The following is a 25,826-nucleotide window of genomic DNA, read 5'->3' as shown; positions in this document are numbered from 1 at the left end:
ACAGCAATAACAAGGTTTAAGTTGGGGAGCAAGGAGAAAGAGGGGGTGACTGGGGGTTTGTGTATGTGTGTGTATGAGAGGGGGGGTTGTAGAGATAGCACCCAAGGGCAGTGGGAGTAGACAGAGAGAGAGTGGAGAGAAGGTGAGGGAGTAAATCTGCTCCGTGGCTTCCCCCAGCGTCAGGTTTATATGTGTGCGGAGCGTGCAGTGTGTTTCCAGGGGTTTCCATGCTGTCACAAAGACCCCTGTGAGACCAGCTTATTTACCCTGCAGTAAAACCCGAGAGGGAGTATACCCTGCAGTAAAAGTGGAGAGGGGGCTCAGTGGAATTAGATTTAGGGCCGCCTCCGGCTCTCTGTTCTGTGTGTGCCGTCAGGGAAAACCCACTCCTGCCGCTGTTGTTCCGTTCTTCAAGTTGAATTATGTTGCGCTCAGAGTCAAAGGGGTAAAATGTGTTGTATAACATGCAAACAAGCTTCAGAATAGTTTTTAATTAAAGAGAGAGGTATTACATTGTTCTCAGTTATTGGTTACATAGTGGCTTGTACAGTGACAAGATATTAATTTAGCATAAATAAGCAGTTGTGCAATTAAGGATTATTACATTTCACAAGGCTATTGCATGAGCACTTGCTTGACTGTACAAGATGCATTTTCACAGATGAATGCAAAATGTGCTTTTGTTTGTTCTTTCAAGAATGATCATTTTCCAGGATCTACGGGAGAAGACATATCAACAGGATCTCAAAGAGAACATAAACTTGCACATAACAGAGGGTTACCTATTGCTAGAAACCAGCAGACCAGTATTGAATGAAAATATGTTGCCTACACAGTACAGAGGCTGACGGCTCTGCAAAAAAGCCATCCACATGGCAAAGGTACAGTACTGCATTAGTCTTACCAACATGCTCCAAACAGTCTGGAAGATGTTATTGGGTAAGAGGTTGACATTCTGCTCTCCTCTCCTCGTGGAGAGTATTGCTTTTGTTACATTCCACATTTTGATCAAGTCATTCAGTCAAACTCCAGGCTCAGACGTCTGTACTTTAAAGAGTCTGCATGCAATAAGAGAGCTGGTGTGAGTGTGATAGCAGCTGAAAGAATAAAGCTTACAAGCAGTTACATCCAGAGGTTCAGGTTCAAACCAGCAGCTAGAAATCATCTTTGATCTGTGACTTAGAAGTGCAGCTCTGTTGCTTTGTACATCATATACATCTAAAGTGGCAAAATGGAAAGTTTGTAAACCTCATAATATTTTTTGCATTTTTGGCTGAGTTTGTATTAAAATAGCTATGGAATACAGATAAAGGATGTTGTCACATAACAAATTACACCTAAAAGCTCAACAACTAATCAGTTTTGTACATTTTACAAAAGAAAATGGAATATTTAGTATTCATGCCTTGTCCAAATTTTAGTAAAAGAGTGAATTGAACATTTATGAATTTATCCAAACGTTTGTTATGTCGAATCATACTTTATCTGTATTAGGGTGTGCAAGTTGTGATTATGTGTAGTAAGACTTTCATTGTGATAGTGTTCTGTATAAAATGGGCCCACAAACAAAAAAAGATTGACAGGCGATGTGCAAACTTCACAATGTTTCTAAGTTACAACTAAAATATGTGATGTAATCCTCCTCTGGTTTGGATCAACCAAACATCCACCTCAGAACACAGACAGACTGAAAGCTATACATTCAATCTAACCACCGTTGGGTGCTCTCAAATCAGTTTCTTGCTCTTCGTCCCTGACCGCTTTTGACAAGTGGCTCTGGGTCAATGTGGAGCAAGCGGTGTGAGTCATTCCAAGGCACTTGATTCTTTTCATTTCCTTAGATGATGAACTGAAAAATCAATAGTGTTCTTTTGCTAATGCCCTTTTCTCCAGGGTACAAATGCACTTAATGAAATGATAACACAATGCTTAATCAAATCCTACTCATCAAGGTTACAAACAGATTCCCCCCTTTGGTATGATGATCTTAATGTACACTTGTGCACTTTGATGATATTAGTGACATTGTTGCCAGATAAAAGATGTGAATATTACCAGGTTTTAAATTCCATGCAACGTGACTATAAATTAATGCAATCTGAGAATTCAAAGGACACAGAGAAAAATAAATGATATACATTCAAATAGTGACACAAAATTTAAAAAAGATGCTAGAGACAGAAGGCAAATTACTAAGCCTGAAAAGGCAAACAACCTCAGTGATCTAAATTAAATTGACATAAAATCACAGCACCGAGAGCACATACAAGAACAAAACAAATAGAGCTGAAGTCATTGTAACTAAACAATAGGCCTCAACAAACAAAGTATCAAAACAGAGAAGAAGTACAGGTTTCATGTTATAGCTAACTAAACTACAGCCAAAAAAAAAAAAAAGGTATCACCAGTCTATGATGTGATAGACTGCACAAGGTTACCCAAACACAGTCTGTGCTTTACAGGTAGGTGAACTGGAGGTGGAAATATTCAAACTACTTTGTGGTCTCGGGGACTTTCAGGTTGCCATTGGTTGCCGTGAAGCTGTAAAATTCCCTGTAAAACCTCCAACCAGACTTTGTAGCAGAAGAGATACTGTTCCTGAAACGAGAGAGACAAAGGGCACGGCTAACTTTTGGGAACTATGTTTTTCTTTTTTAAAGCTTGAACTTTGAACTTCAACCCATCTGTCGGCACTGACCTTGGTTTGAATCATCCCATGCCGCTGAAGTCTCATCTCTTTTACAATGTCGCTCACATTAATCTGAAGGCGGAGACAAAAGGTTGTTAGGCAACTACAGCACATTTGTGAACAAGTCTATATGTATGTCTTCAATTTATTTCTAATATCAAAAAATACAATTACAAGCCTAAGAGTCTGCAGCCATGTTATGGGCTCTGTGAGGCTGTACTTAGGTAAATGTTCACCATCTTATTTTAGTGTGTTAGCATGTTAACATTTGCTAATAAGCACTAAGCACAAACTACAATTGAGGCTATTGGGAATATTTTGTAGGTATCGGATCAGGAACCAGAACTAATTAAAAATTCAACATGACGATGGTGTGAGATAAAAAGTCATCATTATAATTATTACAATTTGTTTCTTTCATAACAATGCACTAATCTGATGGTGGTGGTAGAGGAAAAGTCTGGGGGAAATAAATCAATCTTTCTTTCTTTCTTCCTTTCTTTCTTTCTTTCTTGCAATCCATTGGATAATTGTTGGAATATTTCAATCTGAATTAAAGCGATGGACATGAGGCAATTGCCATACCACTAGCAGTGCTACCAACACAAACATGGTATGGTAAACCTATTTGTAAAATTAACAGAAAAGCTTCCACTCACAGGTAAATCATTCTCAATGAGGTTGATGATAATGTCAGTGCAGATGAGAACTCCTGTGCGTCCGATGCCGGCGCTGCAGTGCACGGTGACTGGTCCCTTGTGGTGCACTGCCCTCAGGTAGCGGATGAAGCGAACCAGCTGCTCAGAGCTGTGCGGCACGCCGTGGTCTGGCCAGTGCGTGAACTTCAGGTGACGAACAAAATGGGCCGCACCAGTCTGGAACAATTAGTTTAAAGTTTAAGAATTCTTCCCCTTCCAGATGAACTTTAAAGTTTAGAGCAAACCATAATTTTTACAACAACAGACAGACAGACAGACAGATATTCTTCATAAATCCCTCACCTCTCTCTCCACCATGCGAATGACCTTGATGTGGAAGTACTCCAAGTACTGTTGGTTCTCCAAGTGAAGCTGGTACCTCCCGGTATCCAGAGGCATGCTCAGCTTCTCTGGCCAGTACTTGTGACATTTGATCCTTCCCCGTTCTACTTCCTGGGTCATCATGGCAATGACATCAGATTTGCTTTCCCAGATCATCTGCCAGAAGGCTGGCACTGTGGAAGGCAGCGGGCCCTGGCAGGAGATGTAAAAGAACTCTTCATCGCCAACATGCATGCGGATGTAGCTGGCGTTGATGTAATCCTGGTTGTCTCCAATGGCAACACGGGTTTTATCATCTACAACGGGAAAGAGACAGAGGCAAAAGACACCCTAAACTGCATGAATTCAATGAAAATACTTCCAGCAGCATCCTCTCACAAACTGACAGACATTCTGTTTTTTAGATGTTGATCATATACAAAAACACTGCTTACCTTGTTGTTTTGCCAAAAAAATGCAATCACAGTGTACAGTAAATAAAGCCAAATAAATAGCTCTGAGGTCTTGATTCAGGCTCAACAAAGCCAGCGCTGTGAAGAAGTTTGTTGGCGATGAGAGGGGTGATAGACGGAAGGCAATTAGGAATGTTTTCTGGGTTATTCCGCTGCCTCCTGCTTGTGAGGTCAAAAAAGCCACAGAATGGAAATCAGCCTTTCTAAATAAAATAGTTAAAGGCAATGAGTCGTATCGGTAAATAACTTTCCCTTTTTTTCTGGACCCTTTGCACAAACAGCAGTTGTAACAGGCTGCAGGGAATAAGGCATTTGGTGCAGTTCAGTGGTATTCTGGGGGGTCACTTTTCTTTTCATCACACTCATTCATCTCAACTATGACCCTTTTAAACCTAGCACACTCTTGGGGAATGTAGATGTATTTGTTTATATGCGTTTGTATGTGTTTTCCAACTAGGGTTACATTAAGAACATCCCTAGTAAAACATGTTCTAGTGTCATCATTGTTAACCACATTTCAAGCATGGCACACCAAGATGCAGACACACACACTGTCTCTCTGTTTACCCCCTGAAATTCCCATTAATAATGCAGCTTGGAATATTATTTTCTCCTAATGCTGATTCATTTATTAAAAATATAAATCCCAGATAAATACAAGGTTGGTAACAAATGACATCCTCTTAATCATTACATATTTGGCTGACTCCAAGAAAATTATAAGTGCGGTACCAGTGAATTACTGATACTAATGTAGGAGATGATTTGTTGTGCAGCCATTGCTTAAGCGTTGTAAACAAATATCTGCACTCCCTTCAGTAAAGACCTTGCAGTCAGCTTAAACTGAACGCCTAAGAAAGGAGCTGACAAACAGGCTCTCCTATAAATGCCAAGTCTGTGAGTATCCAACTTTTACAAGCTTCAGCTCACCAATAAAAAACTCCAATAGGGAAACATAAAGTGAAGCGCAGGGGTTTGAACAAATGGAGAAAGTAAAAGTTCAGATTCTGCCTGAAGAAAGTAAAAGTAAACAGTAGTCCTTGTTTAGACTTACAAGGTAGGATGTCTCTGTAGCGGTTCTTATCTCTGTTCTCAGGGGCTTTTCCCACCAGACAGTTGTCAGAAGGCTTCAGATGCTCCAGAGCCTGAAATGAACAATATGGACACAAAAAGAAGAAAAGTAAAACTACATTGTTTTAATAATGACAGTATCTATGTGTATCTGTGTTCTTTTTATGCAGCTTTTCCTTCAATGTGTCACAGGATAGTATATGTTATAATCTCTTTTGTAAAGCTCTTAATGGTAACATCATAACATGTACACACCATAAACTCTTTGACCAGTTCCTGCTGGTCCAGTTGATGCTGCAGAATCTGGATGAGAGCCTTGACCCTGGAGCCTGAATACTGGCTGGTCTTTGATGGGCTAATGAGAGCTAAACTGGCCAGTTCCTCCTCTGATACTATGGGTGGGCCTGAGGAAACATAAGAGGAAAAGAGAGAGACAAGCGTTGCTTGTATGGCTCAGCAGAGATGCATTTTACACACTGATACATCAGCACAAGAGTGGAGGAAAAGACACCTGTTTGGGGTGAGGTCTTTTCCCGACTGGTGGCGTCAAATACATCATCTTCTTCTTCGCTGCTCCAGCCATCTGACTGTTTTTTCCGGATGTCTTTGCAGGACTGGTCCAAAAGTTTGGTCACAATTTGTTTCCTGGGGGAGTCAGGGGGCAGGGGTGAGACCAGACCATTTTTACTCTTCGGTAGGAGGGGATGAAATCATGCAAGGCTGAGCTTCCTTTCCCTGCGACTTTTCCACCTAAAATACAGTATAGACAAGAGGCTAAAATATCTTTATACTTCTGCCATACTGTTTTGACGCTACAGATTTTTAGTACTATACACCTCCTAACTGTTACACTATTTGTCTCATTGGGGTTTACAGCCTATAAGCAACAGCGTTTATCCTAGAGTGGTGTTTTATTCATTGCTCTCTGCTGCCTCCTTGTGATTAACAGTGGAAGTCCGGCAGACAAACACAAGGAAAGATGCAAGAGGAGGAGGGAACGGAGAAGAGGGGAGAGGAGAGAAAGTAAGTCGAGAATACAAGAGGAGAGTAGTTTGGGTGGTTACTACCTGTCAGAAGCTCCATGCAACATGTCAGTGACATTGAGGGATGGGCAGCAAGCTTGATGAGAAGGGGTGCTGTTACAGCTCTCCTGTTCCACAGACAAGCAGCCAGAGGAGGCAACGGACAGGAGGAGCAAGATGTTAGTAGTAGATGTTAGTAAAGTGTTAAGGAGGGGTATGATTCCATTAAATGTTAACATCGTAATTACTACACTGCATTTTATGTGTGTGCTTGTTAGTGTACATGTTACCGGCTTAACTGAAGTCTCATCTGTTATAGTCAGTCGTCGGTGAGGTGAAGGAGGTGGTGAGGAAAGGAACACGCCAGCTTCATTGACCACAAGGTCTGCCAACGCCTCTGAAACAATAGTGGACACAATATATTTAGTTGAAGTCCTCTGAGGCCAAGTCAAGTCACAAGTCTTTAGATGTTTTCAGTGTATACTACTTTAATAATTAACTGAGTATGCAGCTTTGCAGTCCCTGTCTGGTCTTATTCATCTTTTAAATGCTTTGTAATGTTATCAGATCAAAACTTACATTTCAATTCTAAAGTCTTTTAGCATATTACTTTCAAGAATAGCAGCATAGGGGTCAGAATGGACTTGACCAAGAGAGATCGTACCAGGCGGGCGCTCAACTGGCTTTTTCAGCATGACGTCAGGTGAGGGACAGGCATCAGGGCTTGACACAGGAGCCGGTTGCTCAGCTAAAATAGCTTCAGTCTGAGCGGACATGTTAGGCGGTGTAGGTGACTCAGAGTAAGTCAGGGGCATGATGTCTCTGCAGATGGTGAGCTGTACAGTGCCCTCAGCTTTACGCAGGATATCCACCACCTTATTGTGGCTCAGTCCCGACACAATCACACCATTTACCTGGAATATACACAGTGAGGATCAGTTTTTTTTTCCCCTGCTGGGGAGATAATAAAAGAATATAGAAAGTCTGATGTTTTGTTACCTCAAGCAGAATATCTCCCACTCTCAGTCGACCGTCCTGCTCAGCCACCCCACCAGAGCAGATTTCCCTCACTCTGAGCATGCTGCCATTGGTTCCACCAACCAAAGCAAAGCCAAGACCTCCTCCTTCTGGTTTTGTGAACTCCACTTGCATGATACAATTCTAAATGTAGCAGAGGAGAAAAGCAGGAGAGGAAAAAAGAGAATTTGGAGGAATCAGTGATAGGGGAAGTGTGTGTGTGTCAGTGTCTGTTGGTTTTATCCCAGCATATTTACACTAGATAACTTGCCAGTGTGTTATTAATACATGAATCAGGTGTACAAAAAGCCTGACACACACACACACGCTCACACATGCAGACAGTGAACCCCAGGGGAGAATGCATTCGCAGATTGACACACAGTAGACTCATGTTACAGTGTGTGTTTCAACAAACACTTCAAAAGATATGCAGTTAAAAAACGGATAGATAGAGCTGACACCAGAAAGAATGAATTTTCGGACAAATATAAATATGGTGAGAAACTTACATCGTGATCTTGGGTGAGAGAGAGACATCTGAAATTTTCTGCAGACCTATATACAGGTTCAACTGGAAAAAAACAAGAAGATTTATCAATGAATGAGGAGACAGTGCAGACAAAACAACTCTAGTTATTGCATCCAAACATCTGGAGCGCGGCCATAAGCTAAAAGTAAAACTTTGGTACTTTCTGTACCAATTTCCATCCAATGCGACCATTTTCAGCCAATGAAACAAACACAGAGAAAAAACAACACACACCAACCTCCCGCCTCTTCGGCCATTTTGAAAGAGAAGTGTTGATGGGTGCCTCTCTTCTATGACAGGTCAACAAGGCTGCTCTTTTCAGACTGACCCTCTCCACTGCCCCTTACCGCTGCATGCACCGTCACCAGGCAACTGAGTTACCTGCCCCGTAAGACCACTGGCTGTATGGCACTGCCTCTGTGTCTGTGTGTGTATGTGATGACTATAACCCTGCAGTCCAATACACCAGTGGAGGGCCTGAGGCTTGCTAATTATTAATCCTGCTGTGAGAGCCCAGGATCTGTCTGTCAGCATTCAGATCACACACACACACACACACGCACACACACACACACACACCCACACACACACACACACACACACATTGCTGCAAAGAGTACTATCTTTCAGCACGAAGCTCCGGCTTCACGCAGACAATGGAGCAACAAGCAAAATGGTGAAAGGGAACCAGTTATGGTGCAACATGCAAGAGTTCGGATGGGATGAGACAGAGGTTTAAATGAGGGAATGAAAGAAAATACTCACCATCTTCTGTCTCCAGAGAGTCTTTCTCTGAAGAGACAGGCTCTTCAAAACGAGCAAAAATCTTCTTGTCCCTTTTCCAATCAAACAGACCTACAAAAAGCAAAACTTGTTAAAAGATGCACAACAATACAAAACAACCCTTTTTACTGCAGGTGCTAAATCTAACAAAAATGAACAGTATGTTTTTTTTTAGAGCTGAGAACACTTTCTGGTAATGATTGAACTTAAATTATCATTGTTCAGTTGAGCACAAACATATCTGGTTTCTAGGCAATACATCTGTGCATATAACAACCAAACTATCCTGTTTATGTGTTAACTCAAGCAGAAGAAACCATAAATCCTTCAGAAGCCCTTACCATTCCACTTAGCCTTGGGGGTCACTGGCTGGTCTTCTCTGTGACAAACACAAACATTCAAAGTCATTCAAAGACACAAAAACAACCTACTTCACTGTCTACTTTTTCAACCTTTGTGGCCACATACCTGAGGATTTTAAGTTTAACTTTACGAGGGGCGATTTCACAGGCTTTGACTGCATCCTCCAGGGTCATTCCCAGTGTGCACCTGCCACAGATGTAGAGGATCTTGTCATTGGGTTGTACAGTGCCCTCCTCGCTCGCTGGGGAGCCTGGCACCACCTGCAGACAGTAGATGCCCTGGTATTTGCTGCCGATGCCTCCGGTTAGTTTTATACCTGGGGAGGTAACATACACGTATAGCAAACACAGTCAAATAACACCGATGATGTGTCTGTGTCTTTGAAATGCGTGACAGTATGTACAGTGCCCCACCCAGCTGTCCTGATGGTGTTTTGTACAGAACTATATCAGGCAGGCTGTCACAGGAAGGCGGGGCCACCAGGTTGCTGACTGCCCTCCCGAGGGTCATACTGAGTCTTCTCGGAGATGACCTGAGAATTGTCATGGCAACATCATCTCCCACACGGGTAACATCGTGTCCATTTACCTGGAAACAAATGACAGAGAAGGAATTACTCTTAGTCAACTTGTACGGAAATTTACATAAATGTACAGATGTGTGTATTTGTGCCTACTGTGACGAGCCGGTCTCCTGCCCTGAGTCGTCCATCTGACTTGGCTGGGTTATCCAGTATTTCCTGTATGTAGTAGCAGTTGTCCAGCTTGCTTCGAGTAATGGTGAACCCAAAGCTTCCACTCCTGGACTTTGTCAGAAACACTGACAGTTCAAACTCTTTAACCAGTCCCTGACAGACAAGAAACAATCATAATTTACCTTAAGACATACTTTAATAATAAAGACATAATTTGGATTACCTCGTCTTAAAGCTTAAACTTGAAAACTTTGTTGACTTGACAATAGTTGCTTAGATCTTTAATTACAGATTTCTCATCACCTATCTATAACATTGGCTGCAAATTTGTTGAACAGATAAAGAGAGAGATATAAAATAGCCAAAATCCTTGTTAGAAGTCTGGTTTGTTAATGTTGTGTGGCATCACAACTAAAATGTTATATGTACAAAAGACAAAAAATATTCTGGTAAATGGTTTAAATTATTTTGCAAAACATAAACCACATTCAATCATAGTGTATCTATTTATGTTCACTATTGATTTCAAGCCAAATTAGCAGCTAACCTTTACCAGCCAGGCTCCCCAGCTAGTGATAGGCATTGACCAAACTTCTTGGAAATGCTTTTAAAAGTTCTGCTTGTCAACAAATCTGGCAGGTTTCAATTTTACATTGTATTTCAACCATATACAATATTTTCGGCAAGGGTAAAGTGAGCCAGAACACAAAAAACATACCTTTCTTCGACTTTCTTCCTCCTCCTCATCCTCCTCTTCATCATCATCCATGTAATCTCTTTCTTTCTTCTCTGGTTCTTCCCTTATCTCTATGTGGCTTTGTGCAGGAGACGGCAGCACTGTGGGGGACAGTGCCGGGGCAGGTGGACTGGTACAAGGAGGCACAGAGGACATGACCTGGGCTGTGATCGGGCTCAGTGGAGGAGCAGGCGGCGGGGGTGGAGGCACCATAGGCCTACTGTTCTTGGAAATGGCTTTGTAGTGACTTGGAAGAAGCCCTTGCTGGATCGGGTGGTCCTTGGCTTTCGGTGGCTGGGTTGTGAGTGGCTGAGAAGGATGGGACAGGGAGCAAGTGGTCAGGGTGTCAGATGGGAGGCCGAGTGGGAGGATAGGGGTAGAGGAGGTTTGAGAGCGCAGTGCTGTGAGGTTTGTTGTCGGAGTCTGAGTGGCCACACTGGAGGGAAGGCTGTGAGGAGGCTCCAGGGTGGAGCTGATGGTCAGGTACTCTTCATCTGCCATAATAGTCAATCCATTTCCCATCAGGCAGTAGGTCACACTTCCATCTGCCTCCTCTCTGACTCCACTGCAGATAAACAGTACATACTGGATATAATGTGCATAAAATAAAACACAAAGCAAGGCAGCTACAAAAGAGGAATAATTGATAGTTTTCAGTTTTTTTATGTGTGTATGCATCTCATACATTACCTAGTATACACATAGTTTGAAGCAGTCTTAGGACAGACATCCATAAGCATCAAAGATGAGCTAGTTGTCGTTGCAACCTCCTCTTCCCCATCCTTGTTCTTCTCCTTTGCTTCTGCTTTCTCTTGTTCCTCTGGTTTCCCAGCTGTTGGTTGTGACTCTTCTGGTGGAGCTGGTGGAGCTGGTGGAGCTGGTGGAAACCCAGAACTGGGTGAGGCAGGTGATGCTGGTGAGGCAGGCGAGGCTGGCGAGACTGGTGATGGAGGTGATGTTGGTGAGGTGGGCGACGGGGGTGAGCGAGGAGGAGATGGGGGAGGCTGGTTGACCTGCACTTCACTCTCCAGTCCCTCCTTGGTCTCTGGGAGTACTGGAGCTGCAGGAGGTTCGGGGTTTTTCTCTGCTGTGTTGGTCAGATCTTCCTCCTGGGTGGGGGCCTGGTTTTGGGCAGGTGGTTTGACATCAAATTGAAACTTCAGGAGTTGGCTGTAGTCCGATTCTCCAAGTCGAATGTCCAAAGAACGAGATCGAATCTCTCGGAAGAGTGCAGGACTCTGACAGGAGGTAAAACAATGTCTGGATTACAGCAACTATTTTTTTTCTGTATGTGTGTGCACTTGTGTGTGTGTGTGTGTGTGTGTGTGTGTGAGCACTCACCAGTGTGTTGTCCTCTACTTCATATAGTATCCCAGAACCTGGTCGGCAGATCAGTAGATGAACTTCAGATGGAGCTCCACGTAACAGGAACAAAACTCTCTGAAACACCGACAAAAATCCCAAACAAACTATGTCATGATGCAGGAATGTTTGAATACGGAGGGACTCGATACAGCTTGAGACAAATTTTATTTAACTGTTGTATGTTTAAATGTTTAAAGGTAAGTATGTGAATGACATTGTAGCTCTGTGTCAGTACACAAAAGATTAAATGAAACATCAAACGCTATGACACAACCAGTTTGCTATTTTTGGTTGTATGAGATTAAAGGATTAGTGAACCAATGACGTGGTCGAGATCTTAAGAAAGCACAGGGCCACTGGAGCCGCTCATAGAGTGACCTCATTCACTATTCATTAATATTTATCTATAGACTATACTATACTGTCATAAGTGAACAAAGTTTATGTTGGAAACAACTCTACAACCACAACAAATCCACCGGTATAAATAAGTGAATGATTAACAATCGCACCCTACCTGGTAAGACAGGTTCTTGACAGGGTTTTTGTTGACTGACAGAATGATGTCTCCCTCTCGCAGCAGGCCACTCTCTAACGCTGGCTGACCAGGGAAAAGGCGTTTAATGCGGACCACGCTGCCACGGTCTGGCCCTGAGCGAAGCTGCGAGATGTTAAAGCTGAAGCCGAGGCCAGACAAACTCTTCTTCAGTACCACCTCATGCGTGTTTTCTAGGAAAGAGGACAGATGGAGGGGAATCTTGGAGCATTAATGTATGTTGTGTAATGTTTAATCTGTAATGTATGCTGTGATGTGGTACACTATGATAAAAAAAGTGTCTATTACGACCCCCCAACACTCATATATTCCTTATGAGAGGCATTTATTTTGGCAGAAATATTTCCAGTGACAAAAGCTGTAGAAGCAGACAATACTTTTCTTTCTTTCTTTCTTTCTTTCTTTCTTTCTTTCTTTCTTTCTTTCTTTCTTTCTTTCTTTCTTTCTTTCTTCTTCTTCTTTCTTTTTTTTTTTTACATTTGTTTGTACCATTTCCAGTCAAGAAGCAAATAAGCTTTGTACAAATGAGGCACTGTCCCTTTAACTAAACTGAGCAGGCAGCTTCGAGGTTTCAGAGCATGCAGTCTCGGGGGGGACTGAGGGCGCGTCAGCTTTGGATGACTCTGACAGCAACCACAATGTAGCTGTCAGATGGCTCACAGTCACCTCTGGGCAATGTGAGCAAGTGTGTTTGTGTGTGTGTGTGTCTTTTTTTTGTGAGTGTGTGTGCCCCTTCATCTCCCCTCTCACCATCAGTCACAAAGCTGTAGTCCTTGGCTCGACCACTCAAGGTCGTTTCTATGGTGACTTCACTCCTAGGGGGCTGTGTTTGTAATGGACTGTGGGCCAAAGGGGGGCAGGGTGACTCAGGTCTGGGCTCCAATATTATTGTGGGTTCCCTTTCCAACAGCAGGTTCACCACCTGGGGAACAGATGCACATATACACCTTTATATGTTCAATAGTTTTCCAGAGCATATTCATAATCAGCTTTGAATGGTCTGAAATTAAAAAGCTTCTCAGGATTTCTGTAGAAAGGGTCGCAGAGTCCAACAAGTTCTTGCATCTAAATTCCAAAAAGGCTTATTTTAAGGGCTGTCTGATCTCTTAACTCTTTATGGTTCAACTTTAGGAAAGTCAAGCTAGTAGTAGTTAGGATTAGGGTTTATGAAGGACTGTCATTATGGTTGAAAGAAATCAACATTAACTTCTAAGAAATAGGGCCTGAACCCTCGACTCACTTTAAAAAAAAAATTTCTATAAAAGAAAATCATATTGTACTGATATTAATGCAATAATATCATAAGAGAAAGTATGTGTGTGTGTGTGTTGGCCTAACTGTTTTACTGCATGTGCATATCTGCATGTGTTTGTGTGTCCGTGCATGTGTGTACCTCCCCGGTCCTCTTTAGGCACTCAACAGCTAGATGGTGAGTCACGCCCCTCAGGTTGGACCCATCAACCTCCAGCAGTCTGTCACCTGTCATATACACAAACACAAATCTCATCATCATTAGCAACATCAATATATAAACGGTTTGTGTGTGTTTGTGTGTGTTTGTGTGTGTGTGTGTGTGTGTGTGTGTGTGTGTGTGTGTGGTTAATGGGCATGTCAACAAAACTAAAAGTCGTTCCTGTTCACTGAAGCATGAACAAAGCAGGCACAAACACAGCGCAGTGGCTCCAGCAGCACACTCAAATAACTGACAAAATAAAAAAAACATTGTCAATATTATCAAAGAATGCCATATACAGCGTCACTGCCACGCCTGAGTGAACATGTGGCACCAAATCAAACTTTTCAAGAACAGTTTTTGGAAGCCCTCTGATCACATATTCAAATTACAAATGAAAAACATTACCTATCTGAATGCGCCCGTCCTGCTCTGCAGCACCTCCACACACCAGACTCTTGATGTAGATGCCTCCATGTCGCACATTGGTGTTTATTCCTCCCTTTTGGCAAAAATAAATACACAAAGAAATGTTTAGTCAATCTCAAGAGCCTAAAATAATCACAGAAATGTACACTGACTCAGCGTGTCAGCATCCAAGTTACTGTGCATCGTTGCTTGTTGCCTCCCATTTAGTCCTGTAACTCAGTTGCCCGAGCTGATCTCACACAAGGCAGCAATGTAAATTGCTTGCATAATTTACTTGGGAGTCAATAGCTCAACACTGGAATGCGTCACAGACAGAGTCACCTTTTTAGTCATTGTCGGGCATGGAGAAAATAATCAAAACTAATCTAAATCTAAACTGTCAGTTAATTACATACACCTTACTATATCTAATGTCTCATGAAGGTTATAATGTTTGTGTTGAAAGTGATTTAGAGAGCAGTTGATTCAACTGTATGGTCCTTTGGGAGGATGCAGTTTTTTCTGCTGTCAAATTGTATTGTGTTATACTGTTATAGGCATCAATGAGGGTAGCCTAAATAACAGAAACATCTCTCTGTTTAATTCAATACATTTCAACTGCAGTCTCCAGGAAAGATTATACAGTCAAATCAACAGCTCTTTAAAAGAATTTCAAACAAAAGCTGAGCATTGTAACCTCCAGGACTGCTGTAATAGACCATATTAGTTTATTAGGTACTTCTTACTGTATAACAAAAGTAAAACATTAAAATTCACTCACAGCAACACTGATGCCAAGACTGCCACTGCTTTTCTTCAACTCCACTACAAACCGCTCTGCATTTTTTAAACTTAGGATAGACGGAGACCTGGAACACAAATCCTGAAAACCAGCAAGAAAGAGGTCAATAAGAAAAAACTGTTGTCAGGACACATCTGATGCAGGTGAATAACAAGTCAGAGTTTGACACAATAAAGATCACGCTTAATCCATGTAACAATTAGCAAAGGGTGAGCTCTTTTATTAGCTTTGACCTCAGGTTGAAAGCTTTGCTTCCATGGAAACAAAGACAGTTATGTCTAAACATTGTTATCTGAGCACCGGTTCTAACCTGAGCATCATGTATTCGCACGACAGGAATGTGAAGCCTCTTGCCCAGTTTTGGCGTTGCCATGTTGGACAGAGTGATGGCTTCCTCCAGTTCCTCCATGACAGGACGGTATTCTGTGCCACTCAGCGTTGTCTGTGACCCGAAGCCCCTCTCCAAAGCCAAACCGAGACTACTTTGAGACAAGGAACTCTGTCTGTCCTTCAGAGACTCTGATAGAAAAACAACCAGGTGGCATAAAGAACATCAGTACACCTATAGGTTGTATTTTAGTGTCACTACTATACATAGTAATGGTTTGACAATGATTTATGAATATTTGTGTGACCCTGTGAAATTCTCAGGCTGTGCATGCAGAGGAGAAACACTGAGCAGATCTTACGTTTAGGCTGGGACACAATGAGTTCCACCTCTTCGGGGCTGTTCTGTAAGATGGTGGCAGCGTCACTAAAAATCACTCCTTCCAAACTAGTCTTGTTTAGGGAGATGAGACGTCCACCTGGAAAAATGAACAAATCATTGAAAAATCCATGATATAGGTTGTCATGTGCAGCCCAATTTTGTCTCTAACAATGTTACGTTGTCCAGTTCTGTGTCTATGTTTCCGTTCCTATTGTCGGTGCTTCTTACCGGGTTTGATTCGTCCATCTTTGTCCGCAGGTCCATCAGGCACAATGGAAGCAATGAAGATCCCAAGGTCAAGTTTACCTGTATTGTCCTCGCCTACTATTACAAAGCCTGAAACAGGACCAGAGAGGATGTGAAGACAAAAGTCTCCTGTTAAAGAATCAGAAACGTGGCACTCAGCTCATTAATTTTAGATCAAGTTCACGGCTAATTCCACCATAATTAACTCACCGAAGCCCAGCTTGGGATCTTTCTTTAGGTTCACACAGACTATTTCTCTCTCTGGTGGGGTCCTGGATGGTGTATCAACTGCAAAGCACATATTTTACATATGAAAAATGTGCTACTGTAAATTCAGTAATATATGCACTATACTTAGCAGGTCAAAAAGGTTAACTCACATAAACACACACATGGATAAATTTGAATTTCCAAACCATCTAATCTGCATGTCTTTGACAGATGGGGAAAACAATCTTGTTGTGACATGACAGGGTTAACTAGAAACCCAGATTGTACATACAGACAAGTATAGATGAGACAAATTAAAAAAAAAGACCTCAGTGAATGGGAAGAGAAACAAAACAAATGCAGATGCTTCCATAAAGGGGGTGAGGTGTCTCTACAAAAATGATTAAAACTCCAAATGAGGGAAAAACTAAAAATGACGACTAAAGCTGTTCTGTTTTTTACTTTTAATTTGTCACAGAGCTTGTATGTCTGAAAAAATAAACGTATTCACCACGTATGGAGGAAGAAGCGTCAGAGTCCTGCTTCTGTAGTGAGACCATGGACATCATTCTGGGAATCGGCTCTGAAGCGCTACAACACATTTGTACAGTTGCATTACAAGGCGGTTTCCTTAATGTTGACAGAGATTCTGCAGAGACACTAATGAATGTTGTTATCATCAAGGGCTACCTCCAACACTGTCGCTCTTTCGTGTCCCTGAAGTCTCCTGTTTCAGGGAGCTCCTTGTTCAGCTCTCTGCTCATCTCCCTCCTCATCTCTCTCTGCTGACGTAGCCGCGCCTCCAACTTGGCAGTCAGGTCGTCACAGGACTTAGAGAGGGAGTCTGGTTGACCAGGTGTTAAACCTACATGGTTCAGCATGCTCTCTGAGCAGGATATGCGCTTCAGGTTCAAATTACGATTTCGGTAGACAGATATGTTATCCATGTTTTCATCTGGGGAAACAGGAGAATAAGACATTATTCTTGCTATAACCTTTGTGAGTTGATTTCTTTTATTATGTGTCAGTATTGTCATCAAAAACCATTCTTCACAACCAGTACAATTTCCCCACCTGGTATCATGGTGTGATTAAGTTGACGTGATGTCATCTCGCTATGAAACTTGTGCTGTGCTGAGCAGAGGTTCAGGAGGTACTGTGCTATTTTTGAGCTTTCTGTTATAAAACTGTGCTTTTTCCCGCTGGGTCCACCACACTCTATAATCAGTTTACGCCGCTGAAAGACAAGTCATCATACATTTACTCTTGATCTTCAACAACTGTACAAAATGAGCTGTCCAAAGTCATTTCTTATATTGCAAAATCTGACTGAAATGTCGTTTTACCCCTGTGGATATGGAGTCAGTTTCCCTCCAGAGGAAACGTCTGGTGACAGTGCGGAGGTGGTTCTTCATCTCGTACACGATGATTCCTTTGGCACAGACTCCCAAAACGTACTCTCCTATCTCTGGCCTTTTCTCTCTCCCCACACGGTGGAACATTACTCCATATTCCGGCAACTGCTGGGCAATCTGAGGGGTACACATTTTATACATGCATTAACTTTTAAATTGTAGAAATTTATTTTAACACTCAATCTAGCCTTTTAACGGAAGTGGAACAGTAGAGTTTTGCACAACCAGATCACTTTAACATATTGTAAGGTGAAAAAAGAACAATGTGAACTACTGGATAATCTTTCTGTGTGTGAGTGGATGCATTGGTAGTCTGGATACCTTTAGGTACTCTATTTCTGCTTCTTCTGGAAGCATCTGGGCATGACTTGCATGTAGTCTTGGCAACTCTTCCTTGACATTGGGCAGTGCCAGCTTCTCTAGCATCCTCTTGGACACATAATGCTCTGGCTGGTAATAGTCCTTACCATACAGCTAGGAAGACACAAAACAATCAAATGAGCTGCTGTAACACAAGCTGAAAAATGACATAAGATGATTTTTTTTGGTCCTTTCTACCTCTGGCATGTAATCCCCAAACTCAGCCTGCAGAGCAAGAGCAACCAGAAACAAGCCTGTCTCCTCATTACAGTAAAGCCTGTCTTCCAGGATGTCCTTACGCAGTTGTAAATAGTACTGGTGACGAGTTAGTCTGTGTCTAGGAAACAGGAAAGAAGATAAAGTAAAAAACAGAAAAGTAAAAAAAAAAATGATATACAGTATTTCTTTAAAAATGTATTACATAAAAGTAAAACACCAGTACTTACAAAATGAAGGCGATATCATCAACAAAATATTTGACTCGAAGAAACACCAAAAAGGAGGATATCTGTCCCTTTTTCCAACTGTCGGGCGCAACTTTGGAGATTTTCGTTTCATGCTCCAAAAAGAAATATTCATCATCTTCAGAATAACAAAGAAAGAAAGAAGAAAATACTATTTAAGCTCAGACTTCTGAAGTGACTGAAACAACAAAACAAGCATTAAAAAATGCATTCAACTTTTAGATTTTTTTTTCTAAAAATTTCACAAGTCATAAAAATGTGTTAATAATCAAAATATATACCCAGTTTACCCATGACGCCAATTGTGAGGGCACAGTATCACAATCAGTGCATTCAAGAAAGATTAGGTCCCATATAATTTATGCTCTTACCATCGAGGAAGGCAAGACCAAAGTAGAAATGTTCCACCAGGTTTGCGTGAGCCACCACCATGTCAAACACATCTCTTGCTTTGGACTTAATGTCACAGCGAACCATCACAAACTGTCCGTTGGGCAGCACTACAGTCACTTCTCTCTGAGACGAACAAGAGCGTCCCTTTCTGGACTGTGGTGGACAAACACAAACAAACAGACACACATGGATATAGAGAAAACAACAAACATGCTCTTACATAAATATACAAATACTGTACATGCAACTATTCAAACAGACACTTCAGAAAGAAAACAAGAAAAGACAAGTCCAAATAGTGTGAAAGAGCAGCAATTCACATTTCAAGAGGAGATGAACATAAATCATGAATTTACCACAATAGATCCCGGAAGCTCGAGAACAATTTGATGCTCGTCTGGCATTCTCACAAACTCAGGACCCAAAGCCTGACAAAACAAACATTCACAATATAAATAAGCAGCAACACATCCGGCTTTGTGCTTGTCTAAATGCTCTGCTGTCTGCTTTTAGAATTAAATTTGACCTTCACCCGCACTAAATACTCTACAGCTCACTGTTATTCAACTAAATACTGTATAGCAGCATCCCTAGGATACTGGTGGAAAAGCTGCTTTTAGTACAAATCCACAGTATACACTTTTATTTACGTTCTACTAAAACATTTTGAATGAATGAACGAATGAAAATTGTTATCTTACCTTAGCTTTCCTCTGGCTCAAGCTGATCGAGGACTCGCTAAAGGTGATGGAAGGACTGTGAGATCTGCCTGATGTCTTGGGAGAGATGTCGTGATGGGGGCTCCTACCAAGCCAACTGCAGTTGCTGTCCCTGTGACGAATCCCACGTGGGAGTCTGAGGGGAGAGAGAGGGGTAGGAAAGGACGGATTGTGTAATAGTTGTGCACGCAAGTTGGAAAACACAAACTCTGAGACAATGTCGTGTCCTCTCAAAGTCAATATGAACAATGAAGGAGCACAAGAGGTGAAGCTAATGGATTAATTTATGTTGACATGCATACACACACTTTGTGTATGTAGGTGTGTAAGTATGCACATATATAGTACAGACCTGTCTAAAGAAGACTGGTACAACGGTGTGGGAGAGCTCCTTGGTCTTTGTCTCCAAGGTCTCTGAGGTAAACTCCCTAGAAAATAAGCATAAATTATCAAAACAAGTATTTTACTGCTGGAACATACATTAAAGAGAGGTTATTAATGAATTCAATTAAAGGTTACATCCACACACCAGAGTGAGGGATTTTGTAAAGTGAACCCAAGACAAATTATTTTACCTTGTTTACCTTATTTTCAGTTTTGGTTTCACATGCGTACCTGACTTTGAATCAGAGTCCGTTGAGTATCTTCTCCCTTCAGCACTCCCATCACTGATGTCTGAAAATGGCCCTCTCTTACCTGCCAACCAGATAAAAATAAAAGATGAAAGCAGTGTTTGAGTCCTGTCTGTCTCTGTGCTCCTCTGTGAGAGGTTTGGGCAGAGGGTTTAGCCTGAGTGTCTGATTATTGGCTCTCGCAGAACCCTAATCCTTGGCTTCCTTTAGGTTAAGATTTTAATCCTGTTGACTACTACAATGTCCTGAGGAAAAAGACCAATGACTGTAACTACTTTTTTGTGAATATGTAAAGTTAAAGGTGAAATTGATTTATCATAAATATAATCAATAGAGATTTTGGTGAGTCTGAGTCTGAGCATTAAGACTGACGTAGTAACGATGATGTAATCAAACACCTGTTTGGTTGTCCAAGCTTATCAAAGATTTTGGCTCATGCGTTGGATGTTACTTGCATTTACAGTACATTCATCAGGACTCTAACATCATGCTCACCATGAAGTCTCTCTCTGATCATCTGGCTCCGGCCACTCAAAGGGACGTTACTGTCAGGCAGAGAGCTGTGGTCCATCTGGAGAAAAAGAAATCTTTACTATTTACAACTGTTATTTTTCTGTCATTATGCGGATCATTTTGCAGTACGCCTTTAAATTTTGACACCTACACAACATCCTGCAGAAAAGCTGAAATGCTTACAAACAGGAACATACTGTAGGTGGATATCTAGACTCACTGATTCATGAAAAACCTCCTCCACCAGCTGTCTGATGACTTTGGCGGGCGGCGGCAGGATAGAGGCTTTATGCTGAGATTCGCAGGCTTCTAGGATGCAGTTGAGATTTACCCTGCGGTGGGCCAGGTCCTCACACATGCTGAGGAGGAGGCTGTTTAGATGGTCACTCAACTGGACTGGCTGAAAGAAACAAGAGTGGAAAATCGTTACGATAATGTAGGTGTGGGACTATGATGGTACTAAATCAAAAATGACAGCGTTGTGTTAAAGGTTCCCACCTGATTTTGAGGTAGGTGAAAATCAACTGACCAGTAGAGAGTCATACCCAGTGAATACACCAGCATCTGTGCAAGAAAATGAATTAATTAACAACAAGACAGATTGGACACATTGTTATAATAATTAACTCGAAAACAATGTATTTGTGCTTAATGATACATTGATGTCTTTTGGATTTGGATTCAACACTTGCATTATAACTAAAATCCTAAGCTGATATTAATCATTATTATTATTATGTTTACACACAAAGAGATTTCAAGTGTATTAACACACACAACACTCTGTGGTCTTGAATGTCTCTATGAATTCAGAGGGACGTGGTGTGTCTGATAACTTCTTCTAATAGTTATAATCTATCATTTTAATTTAAATGACAAAGTCCTTAAAGTGTGTAGGATTTAGTGGCATCTAGTGGTGTAATTGCTGATTGCAACCCCTTTGCCTCACTTTCTATTTCCAAGCATGAAGAAGAAACTTGCAGCAAACATGAAAGGGCCCATCAAGAGCCAGTGTTTAACATGGTGGAAGAGGACTCACAGCATCTGTAGATATAAAAGGCTGATTCTAAGGTAACCAAAACATAGCAATTCTTTTTTTGAGGTGATTATACAATAGTGAAAACATACTTATGCGTATTATCTTCCATTTTGGCCATATTCTGTAAATAGGGCCCCCTAAATCTTACACACTGGACCTTTAAGTATGGTTTAATACATGGTAATTTAATCAATTACTGTTTGAACAGAACACATCAGTTAAGTAAAAGGCAACAATTGTTGTGATTTCTATTGAACAAATCGTGTATTGGTTCAGGACATAGCAAATATTGTTTTGTATTATACAGGAGGTGACATTTCCTTCAGCTTTTAAAGCTCGCTCAAATAAATGCTCTTCTGTCTGTAAGTTATATAAATACATACAGACATATTGTGACTACCAATATGAGCCATTTATCGAAGCAGATTACTTAAAGGTGTGTGTGTGAGAGAGAGAGAGAGAAGTACACATATATTTGATATTTTTTCTGTCTGTATAAAGATTTTAATTACTTCTTTACCTGTTACTTTAGAATATTTTCTACCCAGTGTTAATAAATCAGGGCCCTAAAGAGCAGAAAACAGAGTAGAGGTTCTTTTGTTCAGCCACTAGATGGCACGCTTTCACCTCAGTTGTCCTTCAAGTCCTGACATCCTGAGATTTTACACTCCAAGTAAAAAGACACATCAGGATATGACAGTGAGGTTTCAAGTTACTAATAGAAAAATGACACTCAAGCCTGTCAACTTCTGCTGTGAGCTATCAGGACAGATATGAGGATGTATGCACTGACCCTCTCTATGGCAGGTTTGGTTGAGCTGGCACGGCCCTGCAGCATCTCAGGAGCAGTGAAGGTGGATACCTCATCTGATAGGCCACAGTTCTTGAATGCTAAGGTACCAGTGGCTGACAGCAGCAAGGAGGTGGGGCTTATGATATTACACATATTGTTCTGACCTGAAAAAAAAGGAAGTACATTATATATATATATTTGATTCTGCTGGTACAGTTCACTAAAGTCACACTGGCTGAACCAGAAATACTGCAAGATAAATTGTTGTTATGTACATTGCAGTAACATAAGAGTATGGTCAAGGCATTAAGGGATGAGCCTGCACGAAGAAGGAGATATAGAAAATGCTTTACCCTTATAGGAGACATCCACTAAAGACTCTGCAGTGCCCAGCAGCAGAGACCAGACCTCCTCCTCCAGCAGAGGTCCCCCTCGTGCCTCCAACACTTCAGCTAATGTAACAAATGTGCTGCTCATCCTGCACACATTCCAAGCACGCACCTGAGGATGTAACACACATGTGCATATATAAGAAACACATACACGTGTACACACCTAAAACATCACTGATTGGTGCCCTAAAAGTTCTGGCATCTATAGGAGTTTAATAGATGTCTTACATGTCTTTCACCACTCACATAAACAAGTTAAGCTCTATGTTGCTACTCTTTGCTGGGTGTTAAGCTTGTTATCCTCTTATTATATTTGCGGCACATTTCTATTTCATCTTCACATCCTTCTAAGAGTTTGCTAACACAGCCTGTCAATGGGATTTTGTTTTCTGAGGCAGTTATGAGAGATAGTTCTGAGAAAAAGACAGTTCTTCGTACTGAACTGATTGGATTATCTTAGTCCATTAGTCTCACTGCCTCTCGCCCTCCTTGCCCCTCCCATTTCATAATAGGCTTTCTCATGACCAGAGGGCAGCTCTGACAGAGCTGTGCTTCTGAGCAACTGTGTCATGATCTCATGTTAGTTTGTTGTCACATACTCACCACAGCTATACAGTTGAGAATGTGGTGGGGGGAAAGAAACCTGACCTGACAGACAGAGGATTGTGTAGGAAATACTAAGAAAAGCTTTTTTATTTTTAATATCATTTGTATTTTTGCTAAACATTGAAATGTGTCACATACTGTGTGATTTTATGTATAATACATGCTATATTGACTATAGTCTACATTTTGTTCTTTCCTGACAAACGTAGCTAATACCAAAACATGTTAAACGCATAGATGTTAGAAGCATAATTTAACTGAACCAAGAGTAAAATGTGCAAAAAGTGCATCCATGCATTATAAAAGATTGTATTGTAAAGTAAAAATTGGGTATATCATTATTTTATCTGGGTGAACTACCTGATAAACACCTACACCTGTCACAAAGGGCAGAAATAACTGCAATACACTGATGGTTAAGTCCAACCATATACAGATAAAGCTGAGAACATGAGAATAACACTGTGAGTAAACACACTGCGATTATGTTTGTAGGTTGAGCTACATTTTCTCAATGACAGAAGTTAGATCCTGTTTTTTTCCCCCTGATTCATGGTGAAAGCTGTGAAACCCAACCACAATCCTTTTCATTCCACTGAATCATTTTCTTTTTTTCATTGTGACTGTTTGTTCCTCTCAATGTTCCAGAGCAGTAATACAATAGGCTACTCACAGCCAAACACATAGAGTACTGAACGAAGCAACATACTTCCACTGATAAACACCAACCTAATTAGGCCTGATTAAATCCTTGGCTTAAACTGAACTTGTGACACCCAGATTGTCGAATGAATCCAAGGAAAGTCATACAAGATTAAGTGTGTGGCAAAAAAGCAAACAAACAAAGAAAAAACGGTGAGGTTGTGCTGTGTAGAAATCCATTAAATTCAATTAAACCTTGATATTAATGATAAATAATAACATAAAATCATCCTACTGGATCTCTGCACGCTGGTTTGTCGTTATGACATAGAAAGGATCGAAGAAGATAGTAGGAACCTTGCCAGGTGCATTCACTCTTGAGCAAAACTTTAGCAGCTATTGTAAAGCTACTAGGGTACTATTGTGAAGCCATACACTGCTGCAGGAACCATCATAGAAACCTGCTTGACTGTCGTGTGGATCTGGCACATTTGGATGTTTTGTTGGCCTAGTCAGACTACCTGCTTTCTCCCACCATCAACATCTAACTTTCCATTACTGCATCCGCATTTCCTAAATCACAACATTTAAACTTCACAATTAAGTTGGAATAACAGCACATTTGCAGGATGTCTTATGCTGTCTAGACCAAACTCCTTTTAGCATTCAATAATCTGAAGCATATCCGTTTTACACACCAGTTGTCTCTGCATACACATAATTTTTTTTTGCCTTAAGTAAAAGCATCTATATCCTCCTATTCAGTATGTTTGGACCAAAATGCAGAGCACACCATGATTTGAAATTAACATCTAGTCTTATAATCCTGTTATAGACAAACCACCATATTGATCCATTGAGCAGACATGATGTAGACACAGACAGACAGAGGAGAAGCTGCACTGTAATTCAAGGGAATTTGGGACAACATGCTTCTTCGAGATGTAGGTCTCTTACACCCTTCTCTCTCTCTCACTACAGCACAAAGTGACAATACATCCCCACCTTCATCCTTCATGTACCATTAAAAACAAAGAGTGATCAGCATGATCTACTGTGGCCAGAGTCTAATTTAGCTACAGCATAATCAGCCTTTAACAAACAACACACATCACCAAGATGTTTTTGTCGACACAGGCCTGAATATAAAGGCTCTACTATGCATTTTATGACTCTTAAAGGTAAATCACAGCACAGTCCTGTGGATGTATAGCCTGGGCTAGTGCCTGAAGTGAAATCATCTGAAATCTCTAGTTAATTAGCAGAATCTAAACATGGAGACACCCACCTCAATTCAGCAAACTGTCAAACAGCACTGTAAGAAGAAGGGACATGATAAAGGATATAGCTCAGTAGTCGAAACATTACCTGGTACCATATGTAACCTATGTCAGCGGTCTGATCCGGTGTGTTATCTTCAGTGCTCCCACCTCGGATCCAAAATAATCCTTGTGATCATCGCATTGCTGCTTTGACGTCCTCTCTGTAAAAGGCTGCTCCTCTCTGGCAGGTAATTCATCAATGACATTAACTATACATGCATGCTGCCCCATGCATTTGCTCTATCACCGCCGGCACCACGCTGAACATCTGAAACTTTTTACTGTAATTGGCGCTATTCTTAGCTTCTCGCCTTTAAACACTTAATTGGATTAGCCTCGCGGTTTGACGGCGACAGGTCAGAGCCACCAATAGCGACTGGCGTGAGAT

The 25,826-nt window shown here is 41.3% G+C and overlaps 1 protein-coding gene across 3 annotated transcripts; it reads right to left on the bottom strand.

Moving 5' to 3' along the window:
- Nucleotides 1-385: 385 nt before the first annotated feature.
- On the bottom strand, nucleotides 386-25,767 carry ptpn20 (protein tyrosine phosphatase non-receptor type 20). Of its 3 annotated transcripts, XM_027277183.1 has the most exons (48): nucleotides 25,485-25,767; nucleotides 22,830-22,977; nucleotides 22,477-22,640; nucleotides 21,143-21,208; nucleotides 20,865-21,044; nucleotides 20,627-20,702; nucleotides 20,115-20,195; nucleotides 19,852-19,927; nucleotides 19,482-19,635; nucleotides 19,137-19,208; nucleotides 18,759-18,933; nucleotides 18,370-18,505; nucleotides 18,122-18,260; nucleotides 17,885-18,037; nucleotides 17,495-17,680; nucleotides 17,223-17,385; nucleotides 16,839-17,103; nucleotides 16,660-16,739; nucleotides 16,149-16,226; nucleotides 15,921-16,028; nucleotides 15,673-15,789; nucleotides 15,294-15,502; nucleotides 14,963-15,064; nucleotides 14,182-14,275; nucleotides 13,714-13,799; nucleotides 13,071-13,242; nucleotides 12,282-12,493; nucleotides 11,741-11,839; nucleotides 11,090-11,637; nucleotides 10,382-10,964; nucleotides 9,646-9,816; nucleotides 9,383-9,557; nucleotides 9,075-9,285; nucleotides 8,948-8,985; nucleotides 8,589-8,678; nucleotides 7,804-7,865; nucleotides 7,274-7,435; nucleotides 6,939-7,188; nucleotides 6,565-6,671; nucleotides 6,320-6,402; nucleotides 5,764-5,897; nucleotides 5,508-5,656; nucleotides 5,236-5,326; nucleotides 3,691-4,025; nucleotides 3,349-3,564; nucleotides 2,699-2,761; nucleotides 2,497-2,598; nucleotides 386-1,058 (listed from the first exon to the last, which is right to left on the bottom strand). In XM_027277183.1, the coding sequence occupies exons 2-48, from the start codon at nucleotides 22,951-22,953 to the stop codon at nucleotides 1,050-1,052; spliced, it is 7,146 nt and encodes a 2,381-aa protein (XP_027132984.1). In that variant the 5' UTR covers nucleotides 22,954-22,977; nucleotides 25,485-25,767; the 3' UTR covers nucleotides 386-1,049. The 3 variants fall into 3 exon arrangements, with proteins under 3 accessions (XP_027132984.1, XP_027132991.1, XP_027132996.1); XM_027277190.1 differs by having other exon boundaries at nucleotides 386-2,598; nucleotides 16,663-16,739; XM_027277195.1 differs by lacking the exons at nucleotides 386-1,058; nucleotides 2,497-2,598; nucleotides 2,699-2,761; ... (2 more) ...; nucleotides 5,236-5,326; nucleotides 5,508-5,656 and having other exon boundaries at nucleotides 5,781-6,002.
- Between the last annotated feature and the right edge of the window lie 59 nt (nucleotides 25,768-25,826).

The sequence above is a fragment of the Larimichthys crocea genome, chromosome III (assembly GCF_000972845.2).
Source record: "Larimichthys crocea isolate SSNF chromosome III, L_crocea_2.0, whole genome shotgun sequence".
NCBI classification, from domain to species: Eukaryota; Metazoa; Chordata; class Actinopteri; family Sciaenidae; genus Larimichthys; species Larimichthys crocea.
The sequence above is the reverse complement of the archived record's forward strand: the minus strand, read 5'-3'. Positions and strand labels throughout refer to the sequence as shown.